Raw genomic sequence first — 15,502 nt, forward strand, 5'->3', positions numbered from 1 at the left:
AAATACACTTGGCTACTAGTTATTTTTTATTATAAAATAGCATAAGATGTGTTTTTTTAATAAATGAAGGATTGAATGTTTCATGGGCTTTCTCTGCTTGTTTGACTAAGAAGTTACATACTTCAGGTGTCAGCTCTGATATTACCTTATGCTGGAGAGCTTCCCTAAGCCCTTCTTCTTGGTGTTAATAATTTTTTCCCACAATCCCTTCTACCCCAATGTATTAATGATTTCAGAGAGGTAAAAGGCATTAAATATCTTCATATTTGGAACCTAAAGAACAAAACTTCCCTAATTAAATGCAGGCCAACAAATTGATTGTTGCAGTAATGACCAGCCATGATAACATGAGCATGATTTCCAAGATTTATCACTTACACAGCCACCATGCACAAAGACAACTTTTGAAACAGACAAAAGCCTGATAGTTTATATTTTATTATTAAGTAATTTTCAAGTTACATAAAATTAATATGAATAATAGTAATAGTACAATTATTATGAATTTTAATAATAGTACAATAAACAACATAACTTTTGCTTAGATTCTCTTAACATTATACCCCATTTGGTTTAGCACCTCTCTCTCTCTCTCTTTCTCACCAGTTCTACATATTATGGTCTTTGTTTCTAAATATTTTATTATATATTTCATAAGAATATGAGCATTTCCCACAGAGTCACAGTGCAGTTATCAACTTCAGAAAAATATAACATGTATACAATACCATTGTGCAAATATTTTGAATGCAGAAATGTAAAAATGAAGAGCTTTCTGGTACAGGGAAACAATTCCTGTGAAAGGGATAAATAGATGACAACAAATCATGCTATAATAATCTGAGGAATAACATTGGCATAGGATCCTACAGTTTTAATTTGTAGAGTGCAGGAAAAAACATTAGTACAAATATTTCCTACTTTATAGTTTCCTGAAAGACAAATTCCACATTCAACATTTTTTTTAGTGCCTTTGTAACATCCTTATTCCTAAGACTATAAATTAAAGGGTTTAGAACAGGAGTGAGTATGGTGTAAAAGACAGATACAATCATGTCATTCTCAGGGGTGTGGTAGGAATTGGGGAGCATGTAGGTATACATGGCAGCACCATAGAAGAGGATGACAACAGTCATGTGGGAAGAACAAGTAGCAAAGGCCTTTTTCCGCCCCTCTGCTGACTTCATCCTGTGGATGGTGAAGAGGATGAAAGAATAGGAGCTTGAAATGACTGTCACAGGAATGAGGAGCATGAGAACGCAACATAAGTACATAAGTGTGTCATAGATGGAAGTGTCTGAGCAGGAAAGCTTCATTACAGCAGGGACTTCACAGAAGAAATGATGGATCTCCCGGGATCTGCAGAAGGGGAAGGTCATGGTGACAGGAGTGAGCATAAATCCATCCACAGATCCCAGCAACCAGCAGGAAGACACCAAGATGAGACATACCCTATGGTTCATGAGGATAGGATAACGGAGTGGATGGCAGATGGCCACATAGCGGTCATAGGCCATGGCAGCTAGAAGGAAAAATTCTGAACCTACCAGTGTCAAATAGAGAAACATCTGCATCCCACATTCAGGGGCTGAGATCTTATTCACACCCATAACCTGGTCCATGAGCATCTTGGGCACAGTGACAGAAATGTACATCACATCCATGAGAGACAACTGAGTGATAAAAAAGTACATGGGGTTATGAAGGTGAACATCATAGTGTATCAAAAGGATCAGCATGGTGTTTCCAGACAAGGCCATCAGGAAAACCACAAAAATGACCACACAAAGCAGAGCTGGGTGCTTGGATTGACTGAAGAGTCCCACTAGGTCAAAATCTGATCGTACAGTATGGTTGGCCACCCAAGTGTTTTCCATTGGATTTCACCTGGATCACCAAGGAGAAATATGGAGTTAATGGATGATTCATGTGATATCATTACCTGAAATAAATGTTTCAGTAAGTTTGTGTGTGTATGTTTACACATGGAAAACCAGTGTGCTAATAAGGGGAAGTTTCAAGGACTTGGAAGTTTTAGGATTATAAATTACCTGTAATTGAACAAATTTACTGATATCTAAGAATTCAGATCTGCTAATCAAAAATATTGGTATTTTATAATTCCACTATTGGGTGTACATTTCCCCAAAGAAAACAAAAATGATAATTCAAAAAGATATATGCATCTCTATGTTTATTTTAGTTTTTCTCAAATTTCCATACGAACTTTATTTTTTCAAGTTTTAATTTAAATTCCAGTTAGTTAACATACAGTGTAATATTAGTTTTAGATATGCAATATACTGATTCAACTCTTTCATAGACCATCCGGTACTCATCAGAATTGTACAACAAGAAATCCTTTTGATCTGGACTTTTATTGGAATGTTCTGATTACTGAGTCAATGTCTTTATTAGTAATCATTCTGTTAAAATATTCTATTTCTTTTTTTTAAGTTTTTTTAAATTTAAATCCATGTTATTTAACATATAGTGTAATAATAATTTTAGGAATGGAATTTAGTAATTTATCACTTATATATAGCACCCAGTGCTCATTCCAAAATGTCCAGTTAATATACATTGTAATATTAGTTTTGGTGTAAAATGTAGTGATTCCACCTACATAAACACATGAAGATTATTATATCAAGAGTATTCCTTAATCCCCATCACCTATTGTAACCATAAGTTTGTTCTCAATATTTAAGAGTATGTTTCTTGGTTTCTCTCTTTTTTCCCTTTTATCAATTGTTTTATTTATTAAATTTCAAATATTATTGAAATAACATTGTATTTTTATTTCTCTGACTGACTTGTTTTGCTTAGCATGGACTTCCATCCATGTCATTTCAAATGGCATGATGTCATTCTTTTTTATGGCTGAGTAATATTCCATTGTATATTTTTTATATCCACTCCTATGCTTATTACAGCATTATTTACAAGAGCCAAGATATGGAAACAACTTAATTGTCCATTGAAAGATTAATGGATACAGATTGAGTAGTGTGTGTGTGTGTGTGTGTGTGTGTGTGTGTGTATGCACAATGGAATATTATCCAGCCACAGAATCCATAAGATCATGCCCTTTGTGACAACATGGATGTGCATAGATGGTATCATGCTAAGTGAAGTAAGTCCGACTGAGAAAGACATATACGTGACTTCACTCCCATATGTGGAATTTAATAACACAAATGAATGAACAAACAAAAAGCAAAATCAGACCTATAAATACAGAGACATAAATGATGGTTGCCAGAGAAGAAATTGATAGAGCATGACAAAATGAGTGAAGAAGAATTCCAATTATGGAACAAATAAGTCACAGGAAAGATGGCACAGTATAAGGAATATAGTCAATGACACCGTATGTTTTCTTTTATTTTTGTATTTTTTTCTTCATCCATTTTAATTTATTTTTTTTTTAATTTTAGTATAGTTGGCAATGTTCCATTAGTTACAATTGTACAACTTAATAGTCTAAAAAGTTTATATATTATGCTATCTTCACCACACTTATACCTACCATCTGTCCCATTACATTGCTGTTAAAATATCATTTACCATATTCTTTATGCTCTTCGTTTTATCCCTGTGACTTATCATTCCACACTGGGTGGTCCATACCTCCATCTCCCCTTCACTCATTTTTCCCTGTCTTTATCACCCTGATACTGTTTGGTGACAGATAGTAGCTACATATTTTGTGAGCATCACATAACTTTTATCCTGATTGAATCACTATGTTGTACACCTAAAACTATTGAAACATTATGTGTCAGGTATATCCTAATAAAAAAAATTAAAGTATATTGGTAACTTATAATAAGATTTCCACAATTAAAGCTTTTGAGATTTCCTGAACAGTGTTGTTTTGTCAATGACTATAGAAATCTGTATAACCCCTGCCCTATATAAAAACAAAAAGAGAATCATTTAAAAAAGAATAAAACCCCTTATTTCCAAAGTTTTTTTTGTTATGGAAGTCAGAATGGAACCAACCTTTCCTGTTTAAGGATTCACTGAATCTAAAAAACTCTTAGAGATGCATTCCATATAATAAATATTTATAAAGCAACTGAAGCAAAATTTGGGGAATATTCATAGCAAAAGTTTGAATCCCCCTTGTCTGAATAATCAGGCAAGTAGTGATGCTCTGTGCTTGTGTGGGGAAAGCCATGCATCAACAGGAACAGATGGGGTCTTCACCAATGGCCAAATCCTAAGACATCATAGGAACACCAATTTAGGAGGTAATACTTTGAGTCTGGACTATGACTGTGGGTCCAGATTATCCTCTATCTACCATATATATATATATATATATATATATATATATATATATATATCTTATTTTAATTCAGGTTAAACAAATATTTATGGGGAATCTTACCTTAATTTTGTCTAGTATGTCTAGTATGTTCATCTCCAACTTCATGCACTTAAAACTCCTACCATTTGTTCTTAATTTAAAGGGGAAGATCTAGCATTTAGAAGGTCATTGTCATTCAAGACAAGTCTAGTTGTTTCCACAAGCATCATCTACTTTATTGTCTATAGCAACAAATTTTTCATGGAAACTGAGATGTAGAGTGGAAAACCGACATCGAGTTGCTTGTGACTCCAATTCATTTCCCCTCTTTATCTGGCTACCCAAATCCTACATCTGTGTTAAATGCTAAAAGCAAAAGAAAAATTGCATTGGTTACATTGAAGGAGGGCAAAGCCCATCTATTCAGGCAAAAATACTGCATGTGTGTGTGTATGTGATTTAAAATGGAATCTTAAAATAGCACAAAATAAGAACAATGAAAGTATAGTATATCTGTCCTTTCTGAAAAAAATCAGTAATAATGTACTTATTCTCTTATGAATATTAAACATTTGCAACTTTTTAATTTCTGACATGTTAAATGTTAAATTTGAAAAATCCCTATCAATAACAACAACAAAAAAAGAAATACTGGCTCTTCTCTCTAAGAAGAGTTTGGAAGCAATTATGATATTTCAGGAATAATTTCCAACTTTGAAAACATTTTGTACTCTTGTAATTATTAAAAAAACCTATTAAAATATTCAAATTATTAACAGTACCTAGTTCTGGGGTGCTAGAGCAGTAGAAAACACTGAAAATTAATTTGATGCCTTAGTGTAATTATCCAACAAATCTGGTACACATTGCACATCAAAATATAGTCTGTCAAATTCTACACCTACTGGCAGAAGAAAGTGCAAAATTAAAAACAGCCTGATAAAAGCAAAACATACCTTCTTTCTTAATCAATATTTGTCACCAAAGTGAAATAAATCTTTACTGCAATTTGGTAAATGAGAGTGACTGTGATCAAGCCACACTGAACAGCCCACCTGGCACACCAGATAGACAATGGAATGCTTTCTGTACCATGTAAGGTAATTGGCCTCCCTGTTTATTCTTATTTTTCTGTATCCAATTTGTTGAGTTTAATATAAACACAACAGTGTATTATTTAATTTGCAGAATTATTAATAATGGTGGTAAAATAACATCAAATCTTTATTTGAAGCTGACCACATTCCAGAAATTGTTCTATTGCTTTACCATATTTTATCTTCCCCAAGAGTCAATGAGGTACTTCCTCATCTGATTTTCTCCTTTTATAAATTCAATAATTCAGATTCCCAGGGCATCTGCTTATAATCACATAATTTACCTGCGGGAGGACTTGTGTTTCAACTCAGATGTTGGGGCCCAGAGCCTATAATGCTGCCTTAATTCTCTAGAACACTATCTCCCCTCCAGTCTGCAAGTTGCATATGACCTCTCTTTGTAAGTTTCATCTAAGAAACATAAATATGATAGAGACATTGGTTTTGGTTTTTTAACTACCAGAAATAATTCTCACTCAAAGTAAAATCAGTCTCATTTCTTCTGCAAAAATTTCAACTTCAAGAAAAAAAAAACATTATCCAATAATATAGGAGGGATGTGTACTCTTTTGTCCCTACATAATGGAAATTAAAAAAAAAAAACTGTTTCCTAACATGTTGCAGTAAATTACATTAAACATTCAATCAAAAAAGGGCAATTAAGAGTACATTTATCTTGATGAACTCTGAGAAATGCATATAAATGTTGAAACATTATATTGTACAAGGGAACCTAATATAACACTGTACGTTAATTATACTTGAATTTAAAAAACACGTTTGTGGGGCACCTGGGTTGCTCAGTTGGTTAAGTGTCTGACTCTTGGTTTCGACTCAGGTCATGATCTCATGATTCGTGAGTGCAAGCCAGGCATCGGGCTCTGTGCTAACAGTGTGTAGCCTGTTTGGGATTCTCTCTCCCCTTCTCTCTTCCCCTGCCCCACTTACTCTCTCTCTCAAAATAAATAAACTTTAAAAAAATATTTCAAAACTGAAACGAACATTTGCTTTTCTACATAAAAATAGATGATAGGAGAAAAGTTGAGAAAATATATTCAAGAATTAATATATGCATCACAAGGATAACAAGTCAAAAACAATAATTACCTTTGCTCCTGCAGCTCTTTCTTTATGGTTGAACTCAGCATTAGATGCTGCTGCAACCCTTACCCATATAAGTATTGGAGTGTGGCCATGGTGAACTGTATGAAGATAACCAGGAAAGTGACATCATTCTGGTTTTACTATGCCCATCATGGGAGTTGATGAACTTTATTGATAAATTCCTTCTGGGGCTTTGAAGAAGAATGCAATTAAGAGACCTAAAAACGACAACAAAAAGGAATAGGTATCTGTGTTGCACTGTTCTGGGTCTCTCCTCATGTCTTTTTAAAATCTATTATTATTATTATTATTAATTAAACTGGAAATCTTAACCAATATAACAATGTCTCAAATTTCAACGTCATCAATAATCTCTTATCTGTGAAATGGATGTCACTTTATATGTGGCCTTAGCCTTATCCACATTAAAAATATTTTTATATTGTATATATCTCTCCTTATTTAATTTCAGCAGTGTTGTGTGAGTTATTGTTATAGTTCCCTTATCTTTCACTGATGGAGCTTCTGAAACTCATTAATGAAATGATGTGTCAATCTCTTTGGTTAAGTTTATTCTTAAGTATTTTGCTATTTTTGGTGCTATTGTAAATGAAATTCTTGTCTTAATTTCTCTTTTAGTTACTTCATTAGTAGTTTATAGAAGTGCAACATATTTATGCATATTGAGTTTGTGTCCTGTGATGTTACTCAGTTTATTTAGCAGTTCTAGTAGTTTTTTTATGGAGTTTTTAGAGTTTTCTGTATAGAATATCATGTCATCTGCAATAGCGAAAAATTATCTTCTTCCTTTCCAATTTGGATGTCTTTTATTTCTTTTTGTTGTCATATTTCTGTGGCTGGGACTTCCAGCACTATGCTGAATAAAACTGATGAGAGTGGGCTTCTTTGCCTTGTTCCTGATCTTAGGGGAAAAGCCCTAAGTTCTTCACCACTAAGTATTAAATTGGCTGTGGAGTTTTCATATATAACTTTTATTATGTTGACCTATGTTCCCTCTAGATTAATTTGTTGAGTGTTTTTTTTTGGTTTGTTTTTGATTGTTTTTTACTATGAATGGATGTTGTACTTTGTCAAATGCTTTTTGGGAGTCAATGGAAATGATCATACAGTTTTTACCTTTTCTCTTGTTGACTGATGTATCACATTGATTGATTTGCAAATACTGAACCACCTCTTTGTAGAGAGGTTTTGCATCTATGTTCTTCAAGGATATTGACCACTATTCTTTCTTTCTTCTTTTCTTTCTTTCTTTCTTTCTTTCTTTCTTTCTTTCTTTCTTCTCTCTTTCTTCTTTCTCTCTTTCTTTATCTTCTTCCTTTCTTTCTTCTTCCTTTCTTTCCTTTTTCTTAATGTTTTATCTGGGTTGGTATCTGTGTGGTACTGGCCTTATAGAACGAATTTTGAAACTCTCCTTATTCTAATTTTTGGAGTAATTTGAGAATAATTGGTATTAACTCTTCTGTAAACATTTGGTAGAATTCACCTTTGAAGTCATCTGGTTCTGGACTTTTGTTTGTTAGGAGTATTTTGATTACTGATTCAACTTCCTTGCTGGTAATGGGTCTGTTCAAATTTTCTCTTTCGTCATTATTTAGGTTTTGGAGGTTGGGCGTTTGTAGGAATTTATCCATTTCTGCTATATTTTCAAATTATTTGGCATGTAATTTTTCATACTGCCATCTTATCATCCTTTGTATTCGTGTGATGTTGGTTGTCCTTTCTCTTTCTTTTTTTTTCTTTCCAAGATTATATTTAAATTCAAGTTAGTTAACACATAGCATAGTATTGATTTCAAGAATAGAATTTAGTGATTCATCACTTATATATAACACCCAGTGCTCATCACAAGTGTCCTCCTTAATGCCCATCACCATTTAGACCATCCCCCCACCAACCTTCCCTCCAGCACCCCCTCAGTTTGTTCTCTACAGTTAAAAGTCTCTTATGGTTTGCCTCCCTTTCTGTTTTTATTTTATTTTATTTTATTTTATTTTATTTTATTTTATTTTATTTTATTTTTCTTTCCTTTCCCTATGTTCATCTGATTTGTTTATTAAATTCCACATATGAGTGAACTCATGGGTATTGGTCTTTCTCTGACTGACTTATTTAGCTTACCATAATACTCTGTAGCTCCATCCATGTCATTGCAGGTGGCAACATTTTATTCCCTTTTATGGATGAGTAATATTACATTGAATATGTACACCACTTCTTTATCCATAGACCAGATGATGGGCTGTTTCCCTAATTTGGCTATGGTAGATAATGCTGTTATAAACATTGGGGAGTATGTACCCTTTGCCTTAGAATTTTTTGTATTCTTTGGGTAAATAGTAGTGCCATTGCTGGATTGTATGGTAGTTATATTTTTGACTTTTTGAGGATCTTTTTGATTGCTTCACCAGCTTGCATTCCCACCAACAGTGCAAGAGGTTTCCTTTTTCTCCTCACCTTCCCCAACATTTATTTTTTTGTGTTGTTATTTTAGCCATTCTGATATATTTGAGGTGATATCTCATTGTAGTTTTGATTTGTATTTCCCTGATGATGAGTGATGTTGAGCATCTTTTCATGTTTTTTATTGACCATCCATACGTCTTTGGAAAAATGTCTATTTTTACCTTTGGGTAATGGGATTATTTATTTTTTTGGATGTTGTGTTTTGTAAGTTCTTTATATATTTTGGATATATCAGATTAGTCATTTACAAATATCTTCTCCAGTTCTGTAAGTTGGCTTTTAGTTTTGTTGATTATTTCCTTGCTGAGCAGGAGGTTTTTGTTGTTGTTGTTGTTCGTTTTTGTTTTTTTAATGAAGTCCCAGTAACTTATTTTTGCTGTTTTCTTTGCCTAAAGAGACATATCTAGAAATAAGCTGCTACTGCTGGTGTCAAAGAAGTTACAGCCTGTGATCTCCTCTAGGATTTTATGGTTTCATGTCTCCATTTAGGTATTCTATCAATTTTAAATATATTTTCGTGTATGATGTAAGAAAGTGTTCCCATTTCATTCTTTTGCATGTTACTGTCCAGTTGTCCCAACACCATTTGTTAAAGAGATTATCTTTTTTATGTTGGGTATTCTTTCCTGTTTTGTCAAAAACTAATTGATCACATAGTTGCAGGTTCACTTTGGGTTTTCTATTCTTTTTAATGGCAGTACCATGCTGTTTTGATCACTACAACTTTGTAATATAACTTGAAGTCTGAAATGATGATACCTGCAACTTTGCTTTTCTTTTTCAAGATTGCTTTCGGTATTTGGGATCTTTTGTGGTTCCACACAAATTTTAGGATTGTTTATTGTAGCTGTGTGAAAAATGTAGTTGGTATTACAATCGGGATTGCATTAAATCTGTAGATTGCTTTGGGTGGTATAGACATTTTAACAATATTTTTCCTTCTAATCCATGAGCATGGGATGTTTTTTTTTTTCCATTTCTTTGTATCACCTTATTTTCTTTCATTAGTGTTTTATAATTTTCAGAGAACAAGATTTTCAACTCTTTAGTTAGATTTGCCCCAAGGTATATTTTCTTTTTCTTTCTTTCTTTCTTTCTTTCTTTCTTCCTTTCTTTCTTTTTTGTGAAACTGTAAATTGATTGCTTAATTTATTTTTCTGCTACTTCATTATTGTTGTGTAGAAATGCAACATATTTCTGTATGTTGATTTTGTATCCTATGGCTTTACTGAATTCATGTATCTGTTCTAGCATTTTTCCGATGAGTCTTTCAGATATTCTACATAGATTATCATGTAGTCTGCAAATAGTGAAAGCTTGAATATTTATGTGCCAATTTGGATGCATTTTATTTCTTTTTCTTGTCTGATTCCTGTGACTAAGACTTCCGTTACTATGTTAAATAACAGTGGTGAGAGTGGACATCCTTGTCTTGTTCCTGACCATGGAGTAAATGCTCTCAATTTCTGCCCTTTGGACATGATATTAGTTGTGGCCTTTATTATGTTGAAGTATTCCTACATTGTTGAGTGGTCTTATCATGAATTAATGTTGTACTTGTCAATTACTTTTTCTGCATCTATGGTAAATGATCATATAATTCTTATTATTACACTTATTATTACACTTATTATTACACTTATTATTACACTTATTAATACACTTAGTATTACACTGATTGGTTTGCAAATATTGAACCACACTTACACCACAGGAATTAATCCCATTTAGTCATGGTGAATGATTCTTTTAATGTATTGTATGATTCAGTTTGCAAGTGTTTTGTTGAGAATTTTTGCATTCATGTTCATCAGGCATTTTGACCTGTAGTCCTTTGTATTTATTTGGTTTTGTTATCATGGTAATGCTGGCCACATACAATGATTTTGGAAGCTTTCCTTTTTTCCCCTAATATTTGGCAAAGTTTGAGAAGAATAGATATTAACTCTCTTTTAACATTTGGTAGAATCTGCCTGTGAAGCAATCTGGTCTTGGACGTTTTTTCGTTTGGAGATTTTTTGTTTGTTTGTTTGTTTCTGTTTTTTAATTGTTGATTCATTTTCTTTACTGGTTATCAATCTGTTCAAGTTTTCTATTTCTTCCTGTTAATCATTTGCTAGTTTATATCTTTCTAGAAATTTATCCATTTCTTCCACGTTGTCTAATTCTTTCTCATAATATTCTCTTACACTTATATTTCTGTGTTATTGGCTGTTATTTTACTCTCTCATTTGTCGTTGTATTTATTTACTTTTTTTCTGTCTTTTTTTTTGATATGTCTGGCTACCAGTTATCAATTTTATTATTTTTTTTATAGAACCATCTCTTGGTGTCTCTGATATGTTCTATTGTGTTCTTAGTTTCTATATCATTTATTTTTGTTCTAATCTTTATGATTCTCCTTCTGCTGGCTTTAGGCTCCATTTGTTGACTTTTTTGTAGCTTCCTTCAGTATAAGCTTAAGTAGTTTATTTGAGATTTTTCTTGAGGTAGACCTGTATTGCTCCACACTTCCTTCTTAAGACCACTTTTGCTGTATCTCAAAGATTTTTGGCATTTGTGTTTTGACATCTGTTTTCATTTTTTTTATTTCTTTTTTGATTTCCATGTTGACCCACCCATTGTGTAGCATGTTGTTTAACTTCTATGTATTTGTGCTCTTTTCAAATTTTTTTTCTTGTGGTTGCTCCAAGTTTCATAAAATTGTGGTAAAAAAAAATGTGCATGGTATAATCTCAATCATTTTGTACTTCCTGAGGCCTGATTTGCTGTCTATTCTAGAGAATGTCCCATGTGCACTTGAAAACATGCATTCTGCTCTTTTAGGGTGGAATGTCCTGAGTATATATGTTAAGTCCATGTGGTCCACTTTGTCATTCAAACCCAATGTTTCCTTCTTGATTTTCTGTTTAAATGACCTGTCCATCAATGTGCTTGAATTGTTAAAGTCCCTGTTTTTTCTTTTACTTTATTATTTTAATTGTTCCTTTATGTTTGTTATTGTGTTCTATATTTAGTTTCTCCCAGGTTAGTGCATAAATATTTATAAGTGTTAAATATGCTGGTTGCATTTTTCCCCTTATTATGATATGGTGCCCTTCTTCATCTCTTATTACAGTTTTAGTTTAGAGTCTAGCTTGCTGCATATAACTATTGGTACTCCATCTTTCTGTTGACATTTGTTTACCTGATAAATGTTTCTCCATTCCCTCCTTTCAATGTGCAGGTGCCTTTAGTTCTAAAATGCATCTCTGGTAGTCAGCACATAGATGGGTCTTCTTTTCACATTCTTTCTGACAGGCTATGTCTTTACATTGTAGGGTTTAATCCTTTATGTTCTTTTTGAGAAGCCTGACTAGAGGTTTATCAATTTTGTTTATTAAAAAAAAAAAACAAAAACTCTTGGTTTCATTGATCTATTCTGCTGGGTTTTTTAATTCCATATAGTTTATTTCTGCTCTGATCTTTATTATTTCTCTTCTTCTGCTGGGCTTGGGGTGTCTTTGCTGTTTTCTTTTTATTTCCTTTAGGTGTGCTGTTAGATTTTGTATTTGGGATTTTTCTTGTTTCGTGTGGGAGGTTCTGGACAACAGGATAGTGTTGGCGTGAGACATGTTGTTAGCTAGCTGGGTGGAGTGTGTTCATGCTGCACTGATTACTGCAGTTGTCCCTATCTTGGCTGGGGATTGGGGAAGGAAATGCCTTCTGCCAGTTTTTTTTTTTTAATTTAAATTCAAGTTATTTAATATACAGTGTAGTCTTGGAAAATTCTCCTAAAGATCCCTGCTCCTCCAGAACACATTCTGAGATAAGTCTTTTTTCAGTATACTCCAGGCATTTTTAAACTGCTGCTTCTATGCTGTATCTCAGTGGGGCTGTTTGTTATACTATCTCTGTAAGGGCAGGGACTCTTCTTCCTTTCATCTTTGGCTTTCCCAAAACCATGAACCCTGAATTTTAAAATTTAGGTGTCAAGACCCACTGATTATAAGAACTCATGAAAGTAAATCCCTCTGGCTCTCAAAGAAATGCCGAAGCCAAAGGACTTTGAACCCCAGGATTATGGGAGGAAAGGGGCTGAATCAACCAGGAAGAAAATGGGACAACTTGAGAAAGGACAAGTGGGTGACTGCAAACTGGGGGAGATAAAATAGGCCGAATAGGCAAGGAGGGGAGGGAACATGTTGTTTTTATGTGCATTGTGTGTTGCAGCTAAGGGGATCCTTCTGCGGAGAGACAAAGGGAAGAGAAAGAACGGCTGGGGAAGTGTAGGACTTTATGAGGTAAGAGAAAAAAACCTCAGACTGGGACTGAGAGAGATTCTATCTCTAACTATGCAGCTTTCTTCAGACTGGGGCTGGCTCCCTGTTCATGCAACTGGGAGAACTCCCCTGGGAAGCCATCTGGTCCTGGACTCTTATTTGTTGGGAGATTTTTGATAACCGATTCAATTTCTTCGCTGGTGATGGGTCTGTTCAAGCTTTCTATTTCCTCCTGATTGAGTTTTGGAAGAGTGTGGGTGTTCAGGAATTTGTCCATTTCTTCCAGGTTGTCCAATTTGTTGGCATATAATTCTTCATAGTATTCCCTGATAATTGTTTGTATCTCTGAGGGATTGGTTGTAATCATTCCATTTTCATTCATGATTTTATCTATTTGGGTCATCTCCCTTTTCTTTTTGAGAAGCCTGGCTAGAGGTTTGTCAGTTTTGTTTATTTTTTCAAAAAACCAACTCTTGGTTTCGTTGATCTGCTCTACAGTTTTTTTAGATTCTATATTGTTTATTTCTGCCCTGATCTTTATTATTTCTCTTCTTCTGCTGGGTTTAGGCTGCCTTTGCTGTTCTGCTTCTAGTTCCTTTAGGTGTGCTGTTAGATTTTGTATTTGGGATTTTTCTTGTTTCTTGAGATAGGCCTGGATTGCAATGTATTTTCCTCTCAGGACTGCCTTCGCTGCGTCCCAAAGCGTTTGGATTGTTGTATTTTCATTTTCGTTTGTTTCCATATATTTTTTGATTTCTTCTCTAATTGCCTGGTTGACCCACTCATTCGTTAGTAGGGTGTTCTTTAACCTCCATGCTTTTGGAGGTTTTCCAGACTTTTTCCTGTGGTTGACTTCAAGCTTCATAGCATTGTGGTCTGAAAGTATGCATGGTATAATTTCAATTCTTGTAAACTTATGAAGGGCTGTTTTGTGACCCAGTATATGGTCTATCTTGGAGAATGTTCCATGTGCACTCGAGAAGAAAGTATATTCTGTTGCTTTGGGATGCAGAGTTCTAAATATATCTGTCAAGTCCATCTGATCCAGTGTCTCATTCAGGGCCCTTGTTTCTTTATTGACCGTGTGTCTAGATGATCTATCCATTTCTGTAAGTGGGGTGTTAAAGTCCCCTGCAATTACCACATTCTTATCAATAAGGTTGCTTCTGTTTATGAGTAATTGTTTTATATATTTGGGGGCTCCGGTATTCGGCGCATAGACATTTATAATTGTTAGCTCTTCCTGATGGATAGACCCTGTAACTATTATATAATGTCCTTCTTCATCTCTTGTTACAGCCTTTAATTTAAAGTCTAGTTTGTCTGATATAAGTATGGCTACTCCAGCTTTCTTCTGGCTTCCAGTAGCATGATAAATAGTTCTCCATCCCCTCACTCTGAATCTAAAGGTGTCCTCAGGTCTAAAATGAGTCTCTTGTAGACAGCAAATAGATGGGTCTTGTTTTTTTATCCATTCTGATACCCTATGTCTTTTGGTTGGCGCATTTAATCCATTTACATTCAGTGTTATTATAGAAAGATACGGGTTTAGAGTCATTGTGATGTCTGTATGTTTTATGCTTGTAGTGATGTCTCTGGTACTTTGTCTCACAGGGTCCCCCTTAGGATCTCTTGTAGGGCTGGTTTAGTGGTGACAAATTCCTTCAGTTTTTGTTTGTTTGGGAAGACCTTTATCTCTCCTTCTATTCTAAATGACAGACTTGCTGGATAAAGGATTCTTGGCTGCATATTTTTGCTGTCTAGCACCCTGAAAATCTCGTGCCAATTCTTTCTGGCCTGCCAAGTTTCAAAAGAGAGATCAGTCACGAGTCTTATAGGTCTCCCTTTATATGTGAGGGCACGTTTACCCCTTGCTGCTTTCAGAATTTTCTCCTTATCCTTGTATTTTGCCAGTTTCACTATGATATGTCGTGCAGAAGATCGATTCAAGTTACGTCTGAAGGGAGTTCTCTGTGCCTCTTGGATTTCAATGCCTTTTTCCTTCCCCAGTTCAGGGAAGTTCTCAGCTATTATTTCTTCAAGTACCCCTTCAGCACCTTTCCCTCTCTCTTCCTCCTCTGGGATACCAATTATGCATATATTATTTCTTTTTAGTGTATCACTTAGTTCTCTAATTTTCCCCTCATACTCCTGGATTTTTTTATCTCTCTTTTTCTCAGCTTCCTCTTTTTCCATAACTTTATCTTCTAGTTCACCTATTCTCTCCTCTGCCTCTT

At 34.3% G+C, this 15,502-nt stretch overlaps 1 protein-coding gene across 1 annotated transcript; it reads right to left on the minus strand.

Annotated features, from left to right (window-relative positions):
• Nucleotides 1-917: 917 nt before the first annotated feature.
• On the minus strand, nucleotides 918-1,877 carry LOC124518340 (olfactory receptor 2T29-like). Its single transcript, XM_047088343.1, has one exon. The coding sequence runs from the start codon at nucleotides 1,875-1,877 to the stop codon at nucleotides 918-920; it is 960 nt and encodes a 319-aa protein (XP_046944299.1).
• Between the last annotated feature and the right edge of the window lie 13,625 nt (nucleotides 1,878-15,502).

This window comes from Lynx rufus, unplaced genomic scaffold, assembly GCF_022079265.1.
Source record: "Lynx rufus isolate CCGP_SWC_20201006 ecotype Redwood Valley unplaced genomic scaffold, mLynRuf1.p SCAF_1, whole genome shotgun sequence".
Classification (NCBI taxonomy): Eukaryota; Metazoa; Chordata; class Mammalia; order Carnivora; family Felidae; genus Lynx; species Lynx rufus.